This window comes from Pristis pectinata, chromosome 2 (assembly GCF_009764475.1).
Source record: "Pristis pectinata isolate sPriPec2 chromosome 2, sPriPec2.1.pri, whole genome shotgun sequence".
NCBI classification, from domain to species: Eukaryota; Metazoa; Chordata; class Chondrichthyes; order Rhinopristiformes; family Pristidae; genus Pristis; species Pristis pectinata.
In genome coordinates, this window is record NC_067406.1 from 136,166,842 (window position 1) to 136,194,284 (window position 27,443).

The window sequence follows — 27,443 nt, forward strand, 5'->3', positions numbered from 1 at the left end:
CTTCTAAACCTTTCCTATCCATGTACCTGTCCAACTGTCTTTTAAACTTTATTATTGTCCTGCCTCAGCCACTTCCTCTGGCGGCTCATTCCATATACGTACGGGTGTAAAAACGTTGCCCCTCGTTCCTACTAAATCTCTCCCTTCTCACCCTAAACCTATGCCCTCTAGTTCTTGATTCCCCAACCCTGGGAAAAAGACGGAGTGCATTCACCCTATCGATGCCTCTCATGATTCTATACACCTCTGCAAGAACACTTTTCAGTCTCCTATGCTCCAAGGAAAAAATTCCGAGCCTCTCTAACCTCTCCTTCGAGTCTTGGCAACATCCTTGTAGATCTTTTCCCCACCCTTCCCAGTTTAATGTCTTTCCTATAGCAGGGTGACCAAATCTGAACACGATATTCCAAGTGCGGCCTCACTAGCACCTTGCACAACTGCAACATAATCTCCCAACATAGCTTCATGTTTGGTGAGCTCCTCAGGAAGCAGAGATGAACAATCCAATGGACCCGTTAGTGAATTGTCCTCTCCATCTTCCCGCAACCACCAAGCATTCTGCTTTGTGCATACCCACAGCAGCAAGGGAGGGGGGCAGACTCCAGCTCTACACCCTCACTCCTTCCCCAACCTTGTGGCACTTCAATGCTACCATCTGTTACGGAGTCATCTTGACTGGTTATGCGCGTGAAGGCAAACTGTAATGGTTTAATGGTAGTTCCATCGGTCACAACAGTTGCCGAGGGTAACCCCTCACATTGAACCAACAGCGCAAAGCATTTGTCTTCCAAGAGGGTCAGTTATCAAGGTTGTGTTTGGAAAATGTAAGTGTGCGGATTATTCTGAGCAACAACAACTTGCATTTATATAGCACCTGCAACGTGGTCAAACATCCCAAGGTATTCCATGGAATTACTATCCAATAAATCTTAGTAACAACAAAGTAAAAGGTAGCAGGGCAGGTGACCAAATGCTTGGTCAAAGAGGGAGGTCAAGGGAGGAGAGGTAGAGGAGAGGTTTAGGGAGGGGATTCCAGAGCTCAGGTCCTCGGCTGTTAAAGGTATGGTGGCCAGTACTGCACCAACATCACACATCTATCGTGAGTGGCACTCACACCTACCATGATGAAGTGCTTCGGGAGGTTGTTTGTTGCTAGAATTTACTCCTGCCTGAGCAAGGACCTGGACCCGCTGCAATCCACCTACCACCTCACAGGTCTACAGTGGACACAATCTCACTGGCCCTCCTGCTTTGGAGCACCGAGACAACAGCAAAACATACGTCAGGCTGCTGTTCATCGATTACAGTTCGGCGTTCAACACCATCATCCCCTCAGTAATCACCAAGCTTCAAAACCTGGGCCCCTGTACCTCCCTCAGCAATTGGATCCTCGTCTTCCTTTACCAGGAGACCACAGTCAGTGCGGATCAGTAATGACATCTCCTCCTCGCTAACAATCAGCACAGATGCACCTCAAGGATGCGTGCTTAGCCCATTGATCTACTTTCTCTACACTCATGACTGTGTTTAGGCACAGCTCAAACACCATCTATAAATTCACCAATGACACTACTGTTGTCGGTAAAAATCTCAGATGGCAATAAGGAGGCGTATAGGAGTGAGATAGATCGGCTGGTTGAGTGGTGTCGCAGCAATAACCTCGCGCGCAACTTCAGCAAGACCAAGGAATTGACTGTGGACTTCAGGAAGGGGAAGTCGGGAGAACACACACCAGTCCTCATTGAGGGGTCAGCGGTGGAAAGGGTGAGCAGCTTCAAGTTCCTGGGCATTAACATCTCACAGGATCTATCCTGGGCCCAACATATTGATGCAATCACAAAGGCGGCACACCAGCGGTTCTACTTCATTAGGAGTTTGAGGAGATTTGGTACGTCACCAAAGACTCTTGCAAATTTCTAAAGATGTACGGTCGAGAGCATTCTGTCTGGTTGCATCACTGCCTGGTACGGAGGCTCCATTGCACAGGATCGCAAGAGGCTGCAGAGGGTTGTAGACTCAGCCAGCTCCATCACGGGCACAACCCTCCCCACCATCGAGAACACCTTCAAGAGCCGGTGCCTCAAGAAGGCTGCATCTCTCACTAAGGACCCTCACCATCCGGGACATGCCCTCTTCTCGTTACTACCGTGGGGAGGAGATACAGGAGCCTGAAGACCCACACTTTTATGAGCAGCTTCTTCCCCTCCGCCATCAAACTTCTGAATGGTCCATGAACCCATGCACACTACCTCGTTATTCCTCTTTTTTGCACAATTTACTTTGTAATTTACAGTAATTTTTATGCCTTTGTACAGCACTGCTGCCGCAAAACAACAAATTTCACATCATATAAGTCAGTGACAAATAAACCTGATCCTGATTCAATTAAAATCAGTTTGTTCAAGAGGGACTTAGTTTGTCAAACAAATGAGTTTGTTCCTTGGGGACTTGGCCTGTGCACACCCACTGACTGAAAAACTCCACTGACTACTGGTTGTCAGCTCTTCCAGTGCTTTCAACAAGTTGTCCACACCTTGACAAAACAGGACTATATTAATGCTGGGATTGGAATGCAGCTCTCAACAAGGTGCTCACAGCTAAATGGAAACATCATTGCTCTTGTACTTGCTGATCTTCACTAGCTCCTAGTTAAGCAATGCCTCAATCTTAAAATTCCCAAACCCCTTGCTATCCCACCATCATTTCGATCCTGCAGTATTCCAAGATATCCGTGAGCTTCCAGTTCCGGCCTCTCACACGTCTGAGTTTAACCACTCCACCACAAGCGATGGTGCCACCAAGGACAATCTCCTGAACTCCTATGCCTCACCAGCTCCCCCTCCTCCAACCCAGGCTCTTTGACCAACAACTTGGTCACCTGCCCCAATATCTCATTACGTGGGTCAGAATCGGTTTTCTGTTTGATAGTGTGGCTGCAATGCTGAGAGGTGCTATATAAATGAAATCTGTCTGAGGTTGTTCTATGCAGTCCATACTGCATGTAATTCAGCGGTGGGGATAGGACTTCTTCCTCCTTGGCAGATGCTAATGGATCATCGATTGATCTGGCACACTGCTTGAAATTTCATTGACTGATTGCTCGGAGTTTGGCTACACATTGACATGAGCACCACATTCCAAACTGATCAAACAACCTTGACAGGACTGATAAAGGTTTGACGTCCAGGACTGCTTTTTGCTTCAGAATCTGTCTCTTCCATTGGGATCTCTAACGAAGGCAGCAATGACTTGCCCCTCACTGACAGTGCACAATCTAAGATACACCTTCACTTCTCACACACCAAGTTTGTTTTCTCTCTAATATATAAACACAAAATGCTGAAAACACTCAGGAGGTTGGGCTGCACCTGTGGGAAGAGAAGCAGGTTGAAGACCCTTCACCAGAACTGGGAAGGAGACAAAATAAGCTGCAGAAAGGGTGGGGAAGGGGGAAAACTGAGGTGACAGTGGGGATAAGCTGTAAACAAGGTTTACTTAATGCTCCAACTAACTGCTCCCATTCACCCATTGACCAGAACTCAATGCTGAGTTCAACAACTTTGTAACTTGGTTTCTCCGTCTGTATCAGTCATCCAGCTGTCAGATTGGCACAGCCTGTTTCTTTATTTTTTTTATTTTTTCCTCTTCTTCTCTGGGAGTGGAGGACATGTCCACCCTGACCTGCCGGACGTGTCTTCCTGCTCTGCATTTTGCAACACCTACATTCTTTTGTCTATGTTCTCACTCTCTAACTATTCCCATTCACTCAGTGACCAGATAACCTTGTTAATGTGAATCTCAGATCCTGCTGAGGTTCCACTTACAATAACAGTTGCAGGAGACAGGAGTTTTGAACAAGAGTGCTCATCCTAATCTAACAACAAGGAGCTCACAACACATGGTGCTTAATGCTGTGCACATACATACTGATGTCACTACATTTTCTGACCACATGTCTCATTTACATAGGCTATGTCCCAAAGTGGGGCTTCAGCCCATTAAATGGGAAGCTTAACATAGACCTTGCATGGTCTATGTATGCCTGTGGCAATATGGTTGCCTCTTGATGGCATGGAGTCATAGAGAGACACAGCACAGAAACAGGCTCTTCAGCCCAACTTGTCCATGCTGACCAAGATGCCCATCTAAGCTGGTGCGATTTGCCCGCATTCAGACCCTATGCCTCTAATCCTTTCCTATTCATGTACCTCTCCAAATGTCTTTTAACCGAGGCATGGCAGTGCAGCAGTTAGCGTAACCCTATTACAGCGCCAGCGACCCGGGTTCAATTCCGGCCGCCATCTGTAAGGAGTTTGTACGTTCTCCCCGTGACTGCGGGCGTTTCCTCCGGGTGCTCTGGTTTCCTCCCACATTCCAAAGACGTGGTAGCTAGGAAGTTGTGGGCGTGCTATGTTGGCACCGGAAGCGTGGCAACACTTGTGGGCTGCCCCCAGAACACTCTACGCAAAAAGATGCATTTCACTGTGTGTTTCGATGTACATGTGACTCAAAGATATCTTATCTTCTCTCATCTTACAGGTTTGTCCATGCTCTTGTGGATATCCCCCCAAACCAACTAACGGTGCGGAGGCTATTGAGAAGGCCTCTACAACTACCAGGGTTCAGGTAAGCCTGTCCAGCTTTGTACTGAAGACCCTCCTGGATAATGAGGGAGAGCTCCACTGCAGAATCTGCAACGAAGAGCCAATAACATGAGGTGGAGCCGGTCCTTCTGTCAGTTGTGGAGCAGTCTGGCCAGGCTGCAGACCGACAATGCTGCTGCCACACTCATTGGTGCAATAGAAAATCAATTGCTTTGTGCTTTCGTGCTATTATATCTCGAGAATTCTGTCACCAAACGGGTATAAATATTGACACCAGCTGGCAGTCCTGGCAAATGATTAACCAGGAGACGGACAGGGGTTTATTGCAGATGAGATGAAACACTAGCAGCATTGAAAACCTTCGCTGCACACTCCAATTTTACGTCTTACTTAATCTCAGCCTGAACTTCTTGTAGACTGATACAGCATGGAAACAGGCCCTTCAGCCCACTGAGTTCATGCTGAACTTCCAGCATCCATTTTTACCCCAATTCTACCCTGACTCATTCTATTCTCCCCAAATTCACACCAACTCACCCCCACCGCCAGATTGTACTACCCATCTACAACCGACAGTGGCCAATTAACCTACCACCCAAACATCTCTGGGATGTGGAGGAAACCAGAACACCTGGGGTAAGCCAATGTGGTCACAGGGAGAACATGTAAATTCCATACAGACAGCACCAGAGGTCAGGATTGAACCTGGGCCTCTGGTGCCGTGAGACAGTGGCTGTGCCATAGTGTTGCCATGGATACAGGTCCACAGCATCACTATAATCCTCGTGCTCCTGCAAAGACCCTCATCCATGCACGGCAGTGTAGCGGTTAGTGTAACACTATTACAGCGCCAGCAAGCCGGGTTCAATTCCCGCTGCTGTCTGTAAGGAGTTTGTATGTTCTCTCCATGTCTGTGTGGGTTTCCTCCGGGTGCTCCGGTTTCCTCCCACATTCCAAAGACGCACGGGTTAGGAGCTGTGGGCATGCTATGTTGGTGCCGGAAGAGTGGCGACACTTGCGGGCTGCCCCTCAGCACATTCTCAGTAACGCAAAATGACGCATTTCACTGTGTATTTCAATGTACATGTGACTAATAAATAAATACCTTATACCAAATACCTTATACTTTCGACCAGATAATCCAGAGCACTGATAACCAGCTTCCCCTTATTTAACCCACCATTAACTGTCCAAAACTCTGCTTGCACTCTCTTATCTGCTCATCAATCAATTCTGATGAAAAGTCTTGAACCTGTAACGTTAACTGTTTCTGCTTCCCCAGACGCTGCCTGACCTGCTGAGTGTTTCCAGCATTCTCTACTTTTATTTTGGATTTTGAGCATCTGCCCTTTTTGATTTTGATTTTTAAAAATTTTCTTTTGAGGTGCATCAAACAAAGATTGTTGATTACACCGGCTCTGGGTCGACTCGAAACATCGACAATTCCTCTGCCCCCACAGATGCTGCTCGGCCCGCTGAGTTTTTCCAGCAGATTGTTTGTTGCTCCAGATTCTAGCATCTGCAGTCTCTTGTAGCTCCTAACCAAAAATCTCCTCCTCTTTTTTTCCCCAAATCCCACCATGGGCAAGACCATAAGACACAAGAGCAGAATTAGGCCACTTGGCCCATCGAGTCTGCTCCACTATTCAATCATGGCTGATTTTTTTCAACCCCATTTTCCTGCCTTCTCTCCATAACCCTTAACCCCCTTACCAATCAAGAACCTATCAATCTCTGCCTTAATGACTTGGCCTCCACAGCCCTCTGTGGCAACAAATTCCACAGATTCATCACCTTCTGCCTGAAGAAGCCCGCCCCAACTCCTTCAATGCACTCCAGCCCTGCAGAAATCTCAGACCTCTGCACACTTCCAGTACCGGGCCTCTCGTTCCTCCCTGAGTTGATCACGCCACCTTCCTTGCCTCTCAGCATTCCCACTCGACGGCTGTGCTGAGATCCCACCACTTGCTGGAGGTTATGTGGAAATATACCAAAGAGCAAAAGAAAAACCAAAATAAATAATTCAAAAAAACTCAAATAAATAAATCTCTTACATTATTTTTAATGACTTCAGAATGTCCCCAAAAAAATGTCTCACGGTCAATGAATTGCACACTAGAAACAAACTGCAGGAGAAACTCGGAGGTATAAGAGACTGCAGATGCTGGGATCTGGAGCAACAAACAAGCTGCTGGAGGATCTCAGTGGGTCAGGCAGCATCTGTGGGGGGAAGTGGACAGTCGACGTTTTGGGTCTTGACAGATGTTGCCTGACCCACTGAGTTCCTCCAGCAGCTCGTAGTTTGTTGGAGGAACTCAGTGGGTTGAGAAGCATCTGTGGACACAAGTGGATGGTTGCTGTTTCAGGTCAAAACCCTGCATTAGGATTGATGCCATGACAATGTGCTTATTGCTTCAGATTCCAGCATCAGCTGTCTCCGTGCTAGAAGTATTGAGTAGTAAGAAAATGCAGCTATTATCAAGGATGCACAAAATGCCAATTATTTAAGCCACAAGGTAATGTTGCAGCTCTATAGAACTCTGGTTCGACCACACTTGGAGTATTGTGTTCAGTTCTGATGCGGAAGCTTTAAAGAGGGTGCAGAGGAGATTTACCAGGATGCTGCCTGGATTGAAGACATGAGGGTAGGTTGAGTGAGCTAGGGCTTTTCTCTTTGGCGAGGAGGAGGATAAGAGGTGACTTGATAAGAGGTGTCCAAGATGATAAGAGGCATAGATTGAGTGGACAGTCAGAGACTTTTTCCCAGGATGAAAATTGCAAACACGAGGGGGCATAACTTTAAGGTGACTAGAGGAAGGTATAAGGTGGACGTCAGAGGCAAGTGTTTTTTTATTACACAGAGAGCGGTGGGTGTGCAGAATGCACTGCCAGCTGAGGTTGTGGGGGCAGATACATTAGGGACATTTATAGGCACATGAATGATAGAAAAATGGAGGGCTATATGGGAGGGAAGGGTTAGATAGATCTCAGAGCAGGATAAAATGTCACCACAACATTGTGGGCTGAAGGGCCTGTACTGTGCTGCAATGTTTATTCTATTTGAGCACAGCAAGAGCCCACAATCAGCTGACAGATTAATAACCAGTTGATCTGTATTAGTGGTCGGGAAATAAATGTTGATCAGGATGTAGGGCATAAAGGAGAGGCTGGAACTCCAAGCCTTTCACTCAACAGTGTTATTGATCTTTTACATCAATGCAACGAGGGAGGCAGGAGCTCAGTTCAATGCCTCAGCCACAAGGAGATGGGCAGAAGCAGCTCTTCCCACACAATGTCCAGATCGAGATGTTCACATCCAAGTCTGGGACTTGGGACTCAGGAAGTGTGCAGTGGCATTTGGATCCGGACAAGAGGAAGGATTAAACTGAACGTCCAAGAAAGTGCAAAGGAAAGAGAAGGATAGATATTCACACATCCATTTGTATCATCAAGTGGTTTAACAGCCAATGAAGCAGTACTTTTGTAGTGCAGACCCTGTCATAACATTGGAAGCTATTAGAGCAGTATTCTGTACATTACTGGGTGACAGTATTACTCACCATATTGTTGCAAGTATTCTACCATATGTCGCACAGCAAGGGGAACCCCATTAACCGTCTGCCCTCTCTGCTGCAGGTTGTACAGCGAAACGGCAAACACCTTGCCAGCACCACAGGTCCTCTGCCCGCTGAGTGGCTGAGCCATGATCCTCTTCACGTCCTCCTTCAACTTGACAGCTGTCTTGTTCTGCTGGAGGGAACAGAGGAAGGAGGAACAATCAACCACGGCTACGACAGGCACCTCCATTGGTCAGAGAATGACGCTCAGCACTGCCCCTACAATTACATGGATTAGCAGCACAGCAGAAAAATAATACAATCTCTGAGGCTCGGGATACTCAAAGACCATAAAGTCCTCCTTCTCAGTTCCATTCATGAAAGAGAGAGAGGCTGCTCCTGTTGCCATTGGGAACACAAGGTAAACATTCACACCCCTGTATTGGAACAGGTGGGAAGGACTTTCACAGTCACACAATCAATCTAATGTCAGGCTGCAGGAGTGCAAGTTAAAAGCCGACAGACGAATTGGCTTGGTAATCAGCCCCGGGATTGGTGGCGGACTTGGGGTGGTCATGACATCAGGCATGGAAACAATATAAATTAGAAGTTACGTCATGGCAGCTTCTGGATGAAAAGACAATGCTTTGGAAAGCAAAAAGAGTGTACATCTTTTAAACTATGTTTCTCCCCCTACAAAAAGGTTTTGCAGGGGAAAATTTAAAAGATATACAGCCACTCTGCATTCAACAGAAAACTAATTGCTCCATCTAGCTGTGTCAGAATCAGATTTATTATCACTGACTTATGTGACATGAAATTTGTTGTTTTGCAGCAGCAGTACAGTGCAAAGACATAAAAGTACTGTAAATTACAAAGTAAATAGTGCAAACAAAAGGAATAACAAGGTAGTGTTCATGGATCGTTCAGAAATCTCATGGTGGAGGGGAAGGAGCTGTTTCTGAATTGCTGAGTGTGGGTCTTCAGGCTCCTGTGCCTCCTCCCCGATGGTAGTAACAAGGACATGTCCTGGATGGTGAGGGTTCTTAGTGATGGATGCCACCATCTTGAGGCACCGACTCTTGAAGATGTCCTCGATGGTGGGGAGGGTTGTGCCCGTGATGGAGCTGGTTGAGTCTACAACCCTCTGCAGCCTCTTGCACATTGGAGCCTCCATACTAGGATGGAACTCATGGTTTAAACCAGGCAGGGACACCACCAAGGTAAGCATAGAGAACTGAAGACAATTTCTTCTCAGAATTCAGCAGTCCTGGTATATCCTGTGGGTGGGCAGTGAAGGACCATTGCAGGGCTGCCAACTCCCCAGGACTGCCCTGCAGTCTCCAGGGTTAAAGGTGGATCTCCAGGGTTATAAGTCAATGTTTACCACAAGCATCCAGGCAGAGAGGAAATGAGTCCCACAGGGGTAATGTTTGTGTGTACTGACCAGGGAAACATAGGGGAAGCATTATAAAGGTAGTTACATGGTGGAGGAGAGACTGGGGGCCAGGAGATCGGTCGAGGGGTTGATTGAAGGGTTGGGGGTGGGTGAATGCAGATTGGCAGAGGGGTGGCTAACATTTAATTGAGGGAGGGATAGGAAGGCCGGAGTTAGTGAAGCATTTCACTTACATGGTTGTCTCCCAGGCTGGTGTGGTGATCATAAAACCAAGTTGCCCCATTATTGACCAACAGATCCAGATTCAGATTAGTCTATTGTCATATCCACCAGGGTGCAATGAAATTCCTTGCTTGTGTGTAGTTTAGAGTAAACAGTACACATGGTAATAATAAATATAGCAATAAATACAATGACTAGCATCAAACAGCACAATGGTGCAAAGATTGTTGTGCAATCTGAAGTCATGCAAAAAAAAATGCTGACGTGACTGAGAGAGGGAGAGTTAAGAGTCTGAGAACATGGCAGCACCACCGGGAAGGGGATGTGAGAGAGGTGATTAGTTCAGAAGTCTGACAGCAGTGGGAATGAAGTTGCTCTTGAATCTGGATGTCCGCGCATATCCCGGGTGGCACATATGAGGATATTGAGTTGCTGAGGTCGCAAGGGTCAATCACGACAGGAGGTGCCTGGTCAAACTTTCCAAATAACGTGAAATGGCTCAGAAATGATCGAGCTTCACTCAAAATGCTGCAAAAAGAACAGTACTATACACTTGAATTTGAAGACACATTTCCAACTCTTGGCATCTTCCTTTTCCTTTGCTCAATAACATCTCCAGTAATTAATGATTCTTTTAATTTTCTCCTTAAAAAGACTTATCAGCTGAATATAGAATCCCTCGGTGACAAATGGCACGGTGGGTATATGTAGAGTTTGCAAAGTTTTTGAGCGTCTGCAGAATATTTAAGAACAGATGGGTGATGGTGGAATTTATTACCTAGAGGTTCTGAGTTTCTCTAGTTACATGAAAAACTTGAGAGCATGATGTCATCTGCATTCTTGCCTTGGCCCAGTCAGTACTGCACTGTAACCAAATGAATGGTTCATTTCCCCTCTCCTGTAGGAGGAATTTAGTCATGCTGGGTACAGTTTCAGAGGCACCATAAAACCTCTCATCCTTCCCAAGAATAAATGATTGCAGGCTACATCTGCTCAAACTAATCCTGTCCTCATTTTCCAAAATAAAAACAGGAAACTCAGTAAGTCAGACACCATCTGTTGAAAGAGAAACAATATTAATGTTTGAAGTTGAAGACTCTTCATCCAGAAGCAAAGTCAAAGTCGAGTTTATTATCATATGCACAAGTGCAAAACTTACCTGCAGCAGCATCACAGGCTGTCCCCTCCAAAATCACACACCCTTGGGCATTGCTTCACTGTTAATGAGTTAAAACCCAAGAGCTGATGTGACATCACAAGACACCCCAATACCTGCTTCTCAAGAGCAACTCAGAATGGGCATGTACATCTCCAGGAACAAACTAAACATTACTCCCTGACGGTGCACAGGGATGATTGTTATACAGTCAAACTATAATAGGGGAGTGTTACACCTGAACATCTACACAGGGGACACGTTTCACCTCAGTCTGTCCTGGTGGCTGCCAGTCGCTTCCACGATGGTGATTGCTTGGGGTTTGCAATTCGTGTCTTCCCCTACTTAATGCTATTTGTGATGCAGTATTTCCCTTATAGATTGGATATCTACCACACCAGTAATTATGCCAAATTTCCTAATGATTCCCATCAATGACTAGTAACATATTGAGCTAATCAGAACAGCAGCTACTTTCATGTTCCCTAGCATATTTAATGTAACAAGCCCCAAAGTGCTTCACGGGAGTGTTGAGAGTCAATTTTGACACCAAGGCATGGGTTTGGTCAGATTGGTAGGTTTTATGGAGTTAGTGAAAGGAAGGAGATAGGTGAAGAGTTCCAGGAACTCGGTTCTTTGACATTTGAAAGCAGAGCTTCTGAGGGGGCAATGATTCACATCGAGGGTGCACAGATTAAGGACAGCAGAGATCGCAGAGGGTTGCAAGGCTGAAGGAGTAGAAGAGGGGCAAAAGCTCACAAAGATGTGGCTTTACTTATTCCCAAAGATTGCAGAGTACTTGAAGCCCTTTAATCTGAACAAACCGCCCAAATACCTTCAACAGTCTAAAGAGACAGCATTGCTTTTTCAAGTTGCAACAATCCAGCACTGGAATGCAGTCTCAGCCTCAATGCAGGATTTAATTCCCCCACTTGAATGAGAGGCAGAGGAGGAAGGGGAGGAGCTCAGGACTTTTAAAAATCTTTCTTGGACACCAGCCAGTTTCCCATTCTCGGTGGGAGGTCGATTCTCAGAATGGGCGGGTGCTTCACTCACTGGTTGAAGAACTGGGACTGAGCTGTTTCCTCATAGTGAAGGAATCCTGTCCCTCCCAGGTACAGCCAAAGGTGCCAGTGTTGGTCTCCGGCCAGCTGGTGGCCGGGATGGTACAACCAAATGTGGGGCTAGGCAGAGAAATCATGGCCAATCTTCTCCCTCTTAATCATGATGATCAACACTCACCAGGAGCACAGGATCCCTGCAGTGGGTTCACAGCTCAGAGTCTGCCAAGGCCATACTGATCCTTCCAGACAAACTGAATTCAACTAACCTGACAGGCTTGTGGAATTTGGAGAAGGCCTTTTGGCCCATCATTCCTGTGCCTGTTCTTCAGAGCTGTAGTGTCATTTGTTCCCCTCTTCTGCTCTTTCCCCGTAGAAATTTTTCCAATTCATTTATCTTCAAAGTTATCAGTCAAATCTGCTTCCACTCCTCTGACAAGCTATGCACTTCAGGTTATAACTGGCTGTTTACAAAAAAAATATTCCTCATCTCCTGACTTTTTTGCCAATGGAAACAATTCCTCTCTATCTGCTTCACCGGAACCTTACACAACATTAAACAGCTTTGTTAACCTTCTCTTCTCCAACAACCCCAACCTCTCAAGATAACTGAAGTCCCTCATCAAAAAAAATGTTAATTGCAACATTCTGTAATAATTAAGCGTATCATTGAAAATAATAAGCAGTGGCAGACCTGAATTATCCAGAATATTTGTTCTCTCTAACTGCTCTCCTTCTCCTCCCTCTACTTATACTCCAAGACAGAAGCTCAGTTTTTCTCTCCACAGATACACGCCGATTTCCAACATAGCTTTTTATTTTGGATTTTCAGCAACTTCCATGTTCTGCATCTCACAGTTCCAGCACAACTTTTCTCTCCAACTGTTTTCATGCACCTCCGTCAAGATACATTCCTGCTTTTGGAGCTGTTGTGATTAACAATGCCAACAAAGGCAATTGCATGTAGACGACAAACAATCTGCTGGAGGAACTCAGCGGCTCGAGCAGCATCTGTTGCTTTAGGGTTTGTTGATACACTGAGTTCTGTTGCTTTAGGTTCTTGATATGCTGAGTTCCTCCAGCAGATTGTTCGTTGCTCCAAATTCCAGCATCTGCTGTCTCTTGTTATATGGACAATCCTGCTCGCTATCCGACCATACACATTCCCCCTTCTTTCCTGACTTAAAACACACTTGTTTTCCTACTTTTCCACTTGCGATGAAGCAATGAAGTGTTAGTTCTCTCTCCACAGATGTTGCCTCCGAACATTTTCTGTTTTTATTTCAGATTTCCAGCATTGGCTGTTTTTCACCTTTCAATGAAATATCCACAGCTTATGCCATTTTCCTTCAGCAGAGTTGGATGGGAGAAAAGCTATTGATAGTGTTGCATGTTGGAAAGTACAGCCTTTGTGCAACAAAATGTCCCAAGGCACATCATTGGAGCATTACCAATCAAAAATAGACACTGAATCTCACAGGGAGATATCTGGGAACATGATCTAAACCTTGGTTGAAGAGACAGGTCTTATGGAGGATTGAACCTAGGTTGCTGAAGGGGTGAGGCAGCAGTGTGCCACCCTTCCAACACCTAAAAATGTATCCACCTTAAATATACTCAGCAACCGACCCCCCCACATTTCTCTTGGGTCACGAGTTCCAAGGATTCACCATCTTCCAGGTGAAGACATTTCTTCTCATCCCTCACTTTGAGCATGACACTCGTTCTGAGACACCCAACCAGAGAAACATCGAATAGACAGCCACCTTATCAAACTCTAAAATGATGCGTGTTCTATTGAGACCATATCTTATTTTTCTAAAGTATGAAGAGTACAAAGCAATAGCCACAGTTAGAGGTACAAGAGATCTTCAATGAAGCACAGCAAGAGGGGTGAGGTGGAGGGTGGTTGCAGGGAAGGGGGGAGGGGGTAGAAGTTGTACTTGGTCAAGTCCTGCACTAAGATGTTCCATGAAACCAGATCCCAAATCACAGCTAAACTGTTCCAACCAGGTCTCAGAAACTACTACCAAAGATGCTCAGAGCAGAGAGGGCTGCGGCTCACGCTGGCACAAGATAGCCAAGCGCATACTTCTTCAGCCTGTTCTGTTGTCCAATGAGATGAGGTGACCAGCCCTGTCAACTGACCTTTCTCAATTTCCTTTGGTTCACAAAAATGTATCAACCGATCTACTTTGTCTACTTTGTCATTTGCCGGGAAGGGTAAGAGATTTCACAAGATCACAAAACAAGGGAGCAGAAGCAGGCCATTCGGCCCATTGAGTCTGCTCCAAGGAAAGGGAAAATAGAAATGAGGAATGGGGAAAAGAAAGAAAGGAAAAGAAAAAAAAACCTATTCTAATCCCAATTTCCGGCCTTATCCCCATATCCCTTGATATCCTGACTATTTAGATATCTATCTATCTCCTCCTTGAACGCCCCCACTGATCTGGCCTCCACTGCTGTACGTGGCAAGGAGTTCCATAAATTCACCACCCTCTGGCTAAAGAAATTTCTCCTCATCTCTGTTTTGAAACTGTACCCTCTAATTCTAAGATTGTGCCCTCTGGTCCTGGACTCACCCACCAAGGGAAACAGCCTAGCCACATTTACTCTGTCCTTTCCTATCAATATTTTAAATGTCGCTATGAGGTCCCCTCTCATTCTTCTGTACTCCAGTGAGTACAGTCCAAGAGCCAACAAACGCTCCTCATACATAAGCCCTTTCATTCCTGGAATCATCCTCGTAAATCTCCTCTGAACCCTCTCCAACGTCAGCACATCCTTCCTAAGATGTGGGGCCCAAAACTGCGCACAATATTCCAAATGAGGCCTCACTAGTGCCCCGTAGAGCCTCATCAACACTTCCTTACTTTTATACACTATACCTCTCAAAATGAATGCCAACATAGCATTCGCTTTCTTTACCACCGATCCGACCTGGTGGTTAACCTTTAAGGTATCCTGCACGAGTACCCCCAAGTCCCTTTGTACTTCCGTGCTTTGGATTTTCTCTCCTCCTAGATAATAATCTGCCCACTTATTTCTGCTTCCAAAGTGTACAACTGCACATTTCTCAACATTGAATCTCATCTGCCATTTCCTTGCCCATTCTCCTAAACTGTCTAGGTCCCTCTGCAACCTTCCTATCTCTTCAATACTCCCTACTCCTCCCCCTATCTTGGTGTCATCCACAAACTTAGCCACAAAACCATTTATTCCATCATCCAAATCGTTAACGTACAAGGTAAAAAGGAGCGGTCCCAACACCGACCCCTGCGGCACACCACTAGTAACCGGTAACCAACCAGAACGAGATCCTTTTATTTCCACTCTTTGCTTCCTGTCAACCAGCCAATGCTCCACCCATTCTGTTATCCTACCCGTAATTCCATGACCTCTCATCTTATTAATCAGTCTCTTGTGAGGCACCTTATCAAAGGCCTTTTGAAAGTCTAAATACACAACATCTACCGCCTCTCCCTTATCCACCCTACCTGTGATTTCTTCAAAAAACTCCAATAAGTTGGTCAGGCAGGATCTTCCCTTCACAAAACCGTGTTGGCTAGGACCTATCTTGCCTTGCGCCTCTAGGTATTCCGTAACCCCATCCTTGAGGATAGATTCCAATAATTTTCCCACCACTGACGTCAGACTAATAGGTCTGTAATTTCCTTTATGCTGCCTCCCACCTTTCTTATACAACGGAACTACATTTGCGACCCTCCAGTCCTCCGGAACCACGCCGGAATCTATCGATTTCTGGAAAATTATCGCCAATGCCTCCGCTATCTCTAAAGCCACCTCCTTCAGAACCCGGGGATGCACCTCATCCGGTCCGGGAGACTTATCAATCTTTAGCCCATTTAGTTTTCCTAGCACCTTCTCTCTAGTAATCTTAACTGATTCTGCTTCTCTCTGTGTGTAGACACAATTCCTAACTTCACGACGGCCCCGATGTGCAGATTACATATCAACTGCCACATGCCTTAGATTCCCCATCAGTAGAGAGCTTCACACCGTCCATACCATCAGCTCCCCTTATCGTCTTGAAATCGACAATCAAATCTCCTCTTAACCCTGTTAATTCCCAGGGATACAGCGCTGATTCCCGCAACAGATCCTCTTCATTTACTGGAGACCAGGTACCGCGTCAATAAATCTGTGCTGCTGTATCAGATCTGGCCACCATGCTACAGAAAGGACGTGATTACGTTGATGAGAGTGCAGAGCAGATTGACGAGAATGCCACCTGGGATGGAGAGTTATGAGGAAAGACTGCATAGACTGGTTTTAAATGGAAGAGGCTGATAAGAACCTAACTGAGATATATACAATTATGAAGGGAACAGGAAGATAGACAACAAGAAATGATTCCCCGTGGATGAGATGTCTAAAAGTAGATGGCCCAGGGTTTAAGTTAAGGACAGGAGGTTTAGAGGGGAATGGAGAGGCTCCATTTTTTTTGAAGAAGGGAAGACTGAGCAGGGACCTGATTGAGATGTACAAAATTATGAAGGGAATAGACAGTACAGATTCTGGGAAACTATTCCCCTTAAAAGAGGAGTCCATAACAAGAGACCACAACCTTGAGATAAAGGGTAGTAGATTTAAAGGGGTACTGAGGAAGGCTTTTTTTTTTACCCAGAGGGTGATTGCAATCTGGAACACACTGACTGAGGCGATGGGGGAGGCAGAGGCTCACAACATTTAAGAAATGTCTAGACAAGGCAATAAAGAGCCAAGGAACAGGTGTTGGTAAATGGGATTGGTGTAGAGGGTCTGCATGAGTATGGTGGCATGAAGGGCCTGTTATGACTCTATGAGGTGTGAAAGCTGCTCCAAGGCCCTGTCCTTCACTGAGGTGGAGAGCTGTCAGTGAGGAGGGAGTGGATGGTGGCGAGACTTACTTAAAAAAAATAAACTTTCCCTTTCAAGCCCAGATTTTGGCTGCCTCAGAGATTTAACAGAAAGTCCACACGTGGGGAGAAACTAGCTTGCTGACCCAACTTGCACACCATTCAGACTTAACAAGTAATCATTGGGGCACATAACCAAGAGACAGAACGGACACTTAGAGTCCATGAACCAGTCTGAGAACCATCGCACAATCCCTTAAACATTAGTGACTATCTGACTTCACACAAAGGACAACAATTGATGTGCACTTCAACCTCATTCACCCCTGCTCTCACCTTCATATCCTTATTCAATGCAGGACAATCTCGCAGTTCCCATGGCTCCAACTGTTCCCCTGCAGCTGTTGTCTTCAAGGAGGAAAAAATGGAAGGGATTTTCCTGACTGCTCTCTCCTCTCCTCCAGCCCTAAGGTTAAAGTCTGAGATGGGGTATGAAGAACCCTCTGGGTGCATTGGCCACCAACCATTCACCCGCCAAGGTAGAAGTGAGTGCAAGCTGGCTATTCGACTTTAACAGGAATCACAGCCAAACACAATCCTCTTCTCAATGGACATCCGGGGACTACCAATTACCACACGGAAAATCCCAAGAGTGAGGTGAGGAAGGCATCACGGAGGAAGTTGGCAGCTCAGCACGGACATTAATGTAACACTTGGGACCCCCTGCACAAATCCCAGCTACTACCAGATCCTGCTCACCCATCCCCCAGTTCTGGATCTGTGTACAAACTCTTCCAGTTCTCAACCTTTTCCGTTCCACTGTCACCCTCCTCCCGACCTTACAGAATCTCCAATTCTGTCCAATCCCGATTCCTGCACATCTCCAACTTCCATTGCTCTATCAGCGTTTGGCTGTGCCTTCAGCTGCCCAGACCCCGAGCTCTGGAATTCTCTCACTAAGCCTCTCCCCTTTGAGTTTTTGGACTTTGAGAGTGCCATTTGCAAAGTGGCATGCGACACTTTGGGGTTAAAGTAAGATAAAGGCAGACAGTTGTTAGCATTGCTCCCTTATGACAGCAGAGACAAACAATTCAGCGCGCACTGAAATAAATTGCTTGGCATCTTGCTGTTGTTCCAAGCACTCTTTGGAGTTTCCAAAGATTATGCTTGCTGCAGTGAGATTTAAGAAACTTTTAAACACAGCCATTAACCCAGTGCTCGGGAGCAAAGGGGTAAGAGTTCTTGGAACGTAGGAAGTGCGGAGGAGAAGCGGTAGCTCGCTGACGAGCTCTGCTGCAGAGTTTAGAGGTTTTAGCACAATGCGGTGGCTGTACTCACACAGACTGTTATCGCTCCTGCTCCCATTTTCCAGGAAATGCATCCAAGGAGAACTCAATCAACTGGAGATGGAAAAATCCACGCAGCGGGGCTGGAAGGAGGCAAGGAAGATGGTGATCAGGGTCAGTGGAGCTGCAACTATGGTTGTCCGTCACACACAAAGAGACCGCACTTCTGAGTAGCTTGCTTAACTTTTCAAACACGTAAGCTCCTTCTCTTTCACAGCCGCAGCAGCCAGTATCCAGGCGGGCCAGGCTTTCTGCTGCTCCGGGGTGGAAATTTGATCCAGTTAGTTACTGGCAGGCTGACATCAGGTCATGTGATGGGGCCGGATTGTTCCTTCCTTCACACCTTACAACCGCAATGCAAACTCTGCTTCGGCGGTCGAGGCAGATAGTCTATGAGTGTGAAGACTCCCCCCAAGGACAGCCTCAACCTTTCCTCCCTAGCCCCCCGCTCGTTTTAAATGAGACTTCAAACCATAGATCCCTCCAGGAAATTAGTATTGGTTTATTATTGTCACTTGTACCGAGGTACAGTGAAAAATTTGTCTTGCATACTGTTGGTACAGATCAATTCATTACAGTAGTACAGGGTAAAACAACAGGATACAGAGTAAAACGTCACAGCTACAGGGAAGTGCATTGCAGGTAGACAATAAGGAGCAAGGTCACAACAAAGTAGATTGTGAGGTCAAGAGTCCATCTCATCATATAAGGGAACTAGTCTTATCGCAGTGGGCTAGAAGCTGTCCTTGAGCCTGGCGGTATGTGCCCTCAGGCTCCTGTACCTTCTGCCTGCTGGGAGAGGGGAGAAGAGGGAATGACCCGGGTGGATAGGGTCTTTGATTATGCCTGCTGCTTTACCAAGACAGCGAGAGGTATAGACAGAGTTCATGGAGAGGAGGCTGGTTTCTGTGATGTGCTGGGCTGTGTCCACAACTCTCTGCAGTTTCTTGTGGTCCCTGGCACAGCAGTTGCCATACCAAGCCGTGATGCATCCAGATAGGATGCTTTCTGTGGTGCATCAATAAAAGTCAGTGAGTGTCAAAGGGGATATGCCAAATTTCTTTCACCTCCTGAGGAAGTAGAGGCGCTGGTGAGCTTCCTTGGCCGTGGTGTCCACGTGGTTGGACCAGGACAGGCTATTGGTAACGTTCACTCCAGGGAGTTTTACGTGGAATCCCTTGCCAGCATTCATCCCTTTGGCCCCGTCCCTTTCTGTTCACTGTTGTAGGATCTTGCTGTGCTCAAGTTGGCTGCTTTGGGACATTGTTAAGTAAGGTAAGTTGCAAGGTAATTCCCAGCCTTTGCCAGTCTCACTTGGCGCAGACATGCTGCTGATAGCATGATGATAACCTTTCAGGAACAATGGACAAGGCCATTCAGTCCATTGAATCTGTTGCACCAATCATGTAGATCCAGTCTTATTAATACCTCAGTTCTAATTAGCATCATAGACTTCCCAATCTTTAATGCATGTACCAAGCAAGACCTCCTCCTTCGATCCCAAGGCCAATAACGGTTCTTTCTCATCCAAACGGAATTGAAATTTCAAGCCTACAAAATATTTCCAGAGCTCTAGAAAGATAGGAGTTGCACAGTCCCCAGGAGTTAAGCAGGAGCCACTCCTGCTCTTGCCCTTCCAATATTTGGCCTGGGACAGTTTGGATTCAGACAAGGCTGCCAAGTGACCTTGCCACTGTGGCCACATCTCGGGTACTTGGATTCCCTTGTTTGGCAAGGGATCCCAGCCCTGCCAACCCTGCCACACCATCCACCTTGCACCTATCTCTCTCTTCAGTTGGCCAAATTTCTTATGGACCAGAGACGTGGGAAATCGTGCTACAGCTAATGCACCCTCATCTACAAGCCTGATGCTCTCAGAGCTCTCTGAGGGGTGCCACAACTGAGTCCTGATGCAGGGTTTCGACCCGAAGCATCAACAGTTCTGATGCAGGGTTTCAACCTGGAATGTCGACAATTCCTTTCTTCCCACAGATGTTGCACGACCTGCTGAATTCTTCCAGCGGATTGTTTGTTGCTCTCTTAAGGGTGTTGACCACAGACAACAGAGCCTAGGTTTTTCCCCACTAAGGTGAAGCCCTGACATCTCCAACATGGCTTTGGAGAGATGTCAGAGGGACAGATGAGGAAATTTGTCCTCCATACAGTTCACTGCCTGCACACTAACAGTTCAAGTGTAAAGTTCACAGGCACAGTAATAGATGCACACACTGGGAACCTCAGGCTCAAAATCGGACAATAAGGGATGCTGAGCCCAGGGAAGGGTAAGTAGGAAGGGCCACCAAAGGATTCAGGGAAACAGGGAGCTTTTAAGGAGGAGGTCATAAGGGGAGCTGAAGAGACAATGGTTAAGGAATTCCAAAACATATCTTCAGACCTGACCTCTGCGGTGAGGTGAAGGTAGTGGGCGAGCAATGCGAGTGGATGAAGTCCCAGTGTTCAGAGTCAGAGGAATAGAGAGTTTGTGACTAAAGAAGGCCAGGGAACAGGGAGTGGCAAAGCCAGTGAAGGAAGACCTGTTAAAATTGTGCTGTTATTGAGGATCCAAAGTCCAAGAAGGTAGTGGTAGATGAGCAGAGGGATCTTGGGGTCCACGCCCATAGATCCCTCAAGGCTGCTGTGCAGGTCGATAGGGTTGTTAAGAAGGCGTATGGAGTGTTGACTTTCATTAGTCGGGGTATTGAGTTCAAGAGCCGCGAGGTAATGTTGCAGCTTTATAGAACTCTGGTTAGACCACACTTGGAGTATGGTGTTCAGTTCTGGTCGCCTCATTATAGCAAGGATGAGGAAGCTTTAGAGAGGGTGCAGAGGAGATTTACCAGGGTGCTGCCTGGACTGGAGAGCATGTCTTATGAGGATAGGTTGAGCGAGCTAGGGCTTTTCTCTTTGTCGAGAGGGACGATGAGAGATGACTTGATGGAGGTCTACAAGATGATAAGAAGTATAGAACGAGTGGACAGACAGAGACTTTTTCCCAGGGCGCAAATGGCTAACATGAGGAGGCATAGTTTTAAGGTGATTGGAGGAAGGCATAAGGGGGATGTCAGAGGTAAGTTTTTTACACAGAGAGTGGTGGGTGCGTGGAATGCACTGCCGGCAGAGGTTGTGGGGGCAGATACATTGGGGGCATTTAAGAAACTCTTAGATAGACACATGAATGATAGAGAAATGGAGGGCTATGTGGGAGGGAAGGGTTAGCTAGATCTTAGAGCAAGATAAAGTGTCGGCACAGCATTGTGGGCCGAAGGGCCTGTACTGTGCTGTAATGTTCTATGTTCTATGAAGGGTGAGTTTGACGACCACATGTTTGGAAACATGCCAAGTCATATAAAGAGAGGCTGGACAGTTTGGGTTTGCATTCCTTGGAGTTTAAAAGAATGAGGGGTGACCTTATTCAAACGAATAAGATAATAAAGGGACTGGACAGGGTAGATGTTGAGATGTTTCCACTTGTGGGAGAATCAGGAACAAGAGGACATAGCCATAAATAAAGGGCCAGTTATTTAAAACAGAAGTGCGCAGAAATGTCTTCTCTCAGGGGATTGTGAATCTCAGGAATTCTCTGCCCTGGCAGAGGAGGAGGCCAGATCATTAGATATATTTAAGATAAGATAAGATATCTTTATTAGTCACATGTACATCGAAACACACAGTGAAATACATCTTTTTGCGTAGTGTTCTGGGGGCAGCCCGCAAGTGTCGCCACGCTTCTGGCGCCAACATAGCATGCCCACAACTTCCTAACCCGTACGTCTTTGGAATGTGGGAGGAAACCGGAGCACCTGGAGGAAACCCACTCAGACACAGGGAGAACGTACAAACCCCTTACAGACAGCGGCCGGATTTGAACCCGGGTCGCCGGCGCTCTAAAGCATTACGCTAACCGCTACACTACCGTGCCTGCCAAGAAGTAGAAAGATAAATATTTGAAAGATCAATGAATTGAGGGATATGGGGATCTGACACAGGAGCTGAAGGCAGCATAGATCAGCCACGATCATATTGAACAGGGGGCAGGCTTGAGGGGCCAAGTGTCCTACTCCTGGTCCTATTTTCTCAGTTCATCTGCTCATCACCTACACATTGGTTCCCCTCCCACCACTGCTCCCATCTGCCCCCCCCTCGCCTCCTTCACTTGATTCCATGCTCCGCCTTCCTGTCCTCTCAGATTCTACCATCTGCAGCCCTTTGTTGAGTCCACCCAGCCTCCTCACCTGTCTATCACCCCCCCCCCACCTCACCTGGATCTATTTATCACTTGCCAGCACTTGCTTCACCCCTCCACCTTTCTACACTGGCCATCTCCCCTCTATCTTTCAGTCCAGATGAAGGGTCTTGACCCGAAACATCGACTGTCCATTTCCCTCCACTAATGCTGCCTGACCCGCTGAGTTCCTCCAACATCTTGGGCATTGCTCCAGATTCCAGCATCTGAAGTCTCTTGTCTCCTATTTTCTTGTGATCTTATGAACAACAACACCAAGTTTATAAGAGTTCACCTCACTCCCATCAGCACAAAGAACAGAAACATGTTACCAGAATGTCTGAATCGATATTTTCCTCTAATCCAGGAAATGGTCTTCCACCTCCTGTGGGAAGCTGTTTATAAGTGTGAAGGAAGATTTAAATATCATTAACAACTTAAAAAGCTTTCCACAATGGAATAAGCAACATAACGAGCGTTTACAATACTGGAGAGCATTCTGCAGAGAATTTACATGTTCTTCCAAAAGTACTGAGATGGGGCCTTTACTTTATACCTCATTCTGTTCAGCATTCCATGAACATTATGATAGTGCACAGTCCTGGATTATGGGGGTCATTTCTCTTGAAAGGAAATCCACTTGATTTAAATGAGAGAAATTCTCCCTCTGAACTACAGGTGATGGTTGAATCTCTGTCACAAACCCAATTAGTAATTGTTAATGAGATAACCCATTGTCATTGTCGATCCACTCATGGTCACAGCTCTCAATGCAGAAACCTGTCAGTGACTCAAGGCACCTATAAGAAAAAATACAAGCACGAACTTCCTAGTTCAAATGCCGTCAAGTAGAGTCATACACATGGAAATTTGAGTATGCAGCTACCATCAACCACCCATTTACAAACCCTACATTAGTCACGGTAGTGCATGGCAAGCACGGTAGTGTAGTGGTTAGCGTAATGCTATTACAGCGCCAGCGACCCAGGTTCAATTCCGGCCTCTGTCTGTAAGGAGTTTGTACGTTCTCCTCATGACTGCGTGGGTTTCCTCCGGGTGCTCCGGTTTCCTCCCACATTCCAAAGACGTACGGGTTAGGAAGTTGTGGGCATGTTATGTTGGCACCGGAATGCACCAAAGATGCATTTCACTGTGTGTTTCGATGTACATGTGACTAATAAAGATCTTATCTATCTTATCTTTTATTACTCTGATATTCCCATCAACTCCCACCATTTTCTACCACTCATCTATACACTAGGGGCAATTTACAACGGCCAATTAACCTAACAACCTGCACTTTTTTGGGAGTCACAGGGAGGAAGTACACACTCTACACAAACACTACCCAAGGTCAGAATTGAACCCAGGTCACTGGAGCTGCAAGGCAGTAGCTCCACAAACTGTGCCGCTGTTCCGGTCGCAGTTAAAAGAGTCAGCAAAAGTGTAATGAAGCCATTTCAACAGTTTTGGCCAAGTCTCCACACGTGTGGCTCCCCACGAGCACCACTTCCCAGTCCTCCTGCATGAATGCCCCACTTGTACAATGTTTGGTAATGTACATGCCCCCCTGATAATACCTGATGATGTCACTGGCACTTCGTTTTAAAACAGGGTGATGTCAGGGATTCCTCAGGACCTACGGCTGGTGTCGATGTGACCCCAAGATAATTTATTTTTCTTTGAACTTTCTAACTAATTAACTTCAATGCTATTAAAGCATCACAGACTCCTTGCAGTCTTTACCCCACCCCAACAGCTCACATACCCCAGGAATGGAACCACTGTCCAGCTGCATCAGTCAAACAGAAGAAATTCTCTCATACAGACTGAGGACAAGTGGTAAAACCACCCAGAGCTCCCACTCACAATGCTGGGTGATGGCTTTATAACCACCTGCTATTATCAGGCTCTCGAACAGACCTCTCCTACGCTAAAGATGAACACATGATCTCCCAATCTATGTCGTCATGGCCCTTGCACTGTATTTGTCGACCAGCACTGCATTTTCTCTGTATCTGTAACACTATATTCTGCATTCTGTTATTGCTCTTCCCTTGTACTACCTTGATGTACTTATGTATGGAATGATCTGTCTGGATGGCATGCAAAACAAAGCTTTCACTGTATCTCGATACATGTGACAACAATAATAAACCAATAAACTAAGCCAATACCATGCACTACCTGTTTCACACCTTTCTCTCCAGGGAGTTGTCACGTCACCGAGGGGTGCAGATCCCAAAGTTCATCAGTGCCAGGCCATGAACATTGTTGTGTCATTTCCGCACAATGTAGCAGATTCAAATGGAGCTTCCAAACTAGTTCCAGGTGTATCTGTGTTAATGAATGCAGTGGCTTACCACTGGATTTGCAGTGATAAGGTGGAGTTTATTTACAGACCTAGCAACTGGCAGAGGATGAAAACCAGGCCTACAGAATTAGAATCATGGAACAAGAAGAGATAATTCCACACACCTCAATGGTGCTGGATAAAAGAATAATCCAATTAGTCCCACTTCCACACCTCTATCCACAGATTTTCAGTTTTTCTCATTGATAAAGCAAATTTAAGGACAATTCTGCAAGCTTTGGGAAGACTGATAGAGTCACAGAGTAATGCAGCACAGAGAAAGGCCCTTCGGCCCACCAAGTCTGCACTGACCATCAAGCACGCATTTACACTAATCCTATTGTGTTCTTCCCAGATTCCCATTACCTCCATCCAGATTCCACCTACGAGGGGCAATTTCCAGTGGCCAATTAACCGACTGACCCACACGTCTTTAGGAGGGGCACCCAGAGAAAATCCAGGTGGTCACAAGGAGAACGTGCAAACTCCACACAGACAGCACTGGAAATTACGATTGAACTCAGGTTACTGGAGCTGTGAGACAGCAGCTCTACTGGCTAAGCCAGTGTGCTGTGAGGATCACAGTCTTTGCAGGATGTCAACATGTGGAGGGTTTAAAGTCCAGGATGTGAAGAGACCAGAACTGGAGGAGCACAAACATCTTGGAGGGTTGTAGAGACGGAGGAGATCAGAGCGATGTGGAGAGGTGGAGTTGAAAATAGTTTGAGAACTTAAACAATTGAGATGTTGCTTAACGAGGACCAAAATAGATCAGTGAGCACAGGAGTAAACCTCGTGTATGTTACGATAAGGGCACCAGGTTCACTGAGGATTGAGAGATGGTAGCAGGAGAATATTAGGCTATAATGCACAACACTGGAGCAAAGAGCTGCTAGTAGAACATAGAACACTACAGCACAGTACAGGCCCTTCGGCCCACAATGTTGTGCCGACATCTTATCCTGCTCTAAGATCTATCTAACCCTTCCTACCTACATAGCCCCCTATTTTTCTATCATTCATGTGTCTATTTAAGAGTCTCTTAAATGTCCCTAATGTATTTGCCCCCACAACCTCTGCAGGCAGTGCGTTCCATGCACCCACCACTCTCTGTGTAAAAAACTTACCCCTGATATCCCCCTTATACCTTCCTCCAATCACCTTAAAATTATGCCCTCTTGTGTTCGCCATTGTCACCCTGGGAGAAAGTCTCTGACTGTCCACTCGATCTATGCCTCTTATCATCTTGTACACCTCTATCAAGGCCCAAACCCGACTGGCGGGGGGAGGGGGGAGGGGTGAGATGGGGAAGTACAAGCTGGCAGTGTTCACCTAAGTTCCCATTAGTTAAGATTGCGAAACCCACTGACAAAAAAATACCATCCCCTTCATTAGCTCAGAATGTCTCTGTGACTCCGTGTGGTCTGGATTGGTCTTTGAACAAGGTGTTCCTTTTCAAAGAAAAAGGAAAATGATACGTTCAAACCACAAAAGAACTGTATTGCGTTGATCACCGGATTCCTTCCCCTCCTCTCATCCAATCCCTCGCCTGCTGTCACCCTGGGTGATTTCTCTCCTCCCAGGTGCACTGAAGACAGCAAGTGATACTGAAACGTGGTTTACAATTACCGAAACATTATCTTTTCTGTGTTTTCATTGCAGTAAAGCATTGCCTTGTTATTTTTCCAAATCTACTTCCCATTACATAATCCACTCAATAGGGGAACATAAAAACAATGAAAATAGCCAAAGGACAAAGATGTCCGGCCCCTAATCCTCCTGCATGTTCACATTCTATCCCCATACCTCTTGTCCCCTCATGTGCAAAAATCTACTGATGTCAATCCTGAATTCACTCAACAAATTGGTATCCAGGGCCTTCTGGGGTTGGAAGCTGAAGATTCAGAACTCTAGAGCATGGAGAAAATTCTCATCAGCTCAATCCCCAGTGACTTACCACCAGGCTCAAGGACAGCTTCTTACCCTGCTGTTAAAAGACTATTCAATGAACCTCTTGTACGACAAAGATGTACTCTTGGCCACACAGTCTACCTCATCATGCCCTTGCACCTTACTGTCCACCCGCACTGCACTATCTCTGTAACTGTAACACTATATTCTGCATTCTGTTATAGTTTTTCTCTTGTACTACCTCAACATACTTATGTTGTGAAATGATCAGTATGGATGGCATGCAAAACAAAGGTTTTCATTATATCTCAGTACATGCGACATTAATAAAACAATTACCAATTTCCACTTATGCCTGGGTCATAGATCAAACCACTTAGTTCCCAAGTCTCTAGCCAGAGCAAACAGCTTTCTGCCTCGTACTTGTTACTTCCTCTCTGGATATTATCTAATTCAACGAGATCACATCTCATTATCAATTTCCATTCAATGGATATTGTGCAGGTAAAGTTATGTGTCACCTATTCATAATTTATTTCTAACCCTGTGGAATGGGTCCTTGAATATTAATTTTATACCCATGTGTTGACATTCCACCTCTGTCAGGATAGATCCAGCTGTAAATGAAAAAAACTCTGGAGAACAACAGTTGCCATTTTCATCTGAGCAAAACCCAGGGTAAGATCGAATATCATGGAAAAAGATCCTGACCCAGGGCGGGGAAAGAAACTGCGTTCTGACTCACTGAGTGGG

General features: G+C 46.1%; 1 protein-coding gene across 7 annotated transcripts in view; it reads right to left on the reverse strand.

The window, feature by feature from the left end:
* The window catches only part of fam13a (family with sequence similarity 13 member A), a 252,848-nt gene that overhangs the window by 215,810 nt on the left and 9,595 nt on the right, over positions 1-27,443 (reverse strand). For 2 of the 7 annotated variants that reach the window (XM_052009890.1, XM_052009913.1), the window contains exon 2: positions 8,165-8,354. In XM_052009890.1, the coding sequence (XP_051865850.1) occupies positions 8,165-8,354 (190 nt within the window). Of the gene's footprint in view, positions 1-8,164; positions 8,355-18,196; positions 18,420-27,443 lie in introns of those variants that run through there. The other 5 variants (XM_052009901.1, XM_052009906.1, XM_052009895.1 and 2 more) reach the window with 5 other exon arrangements.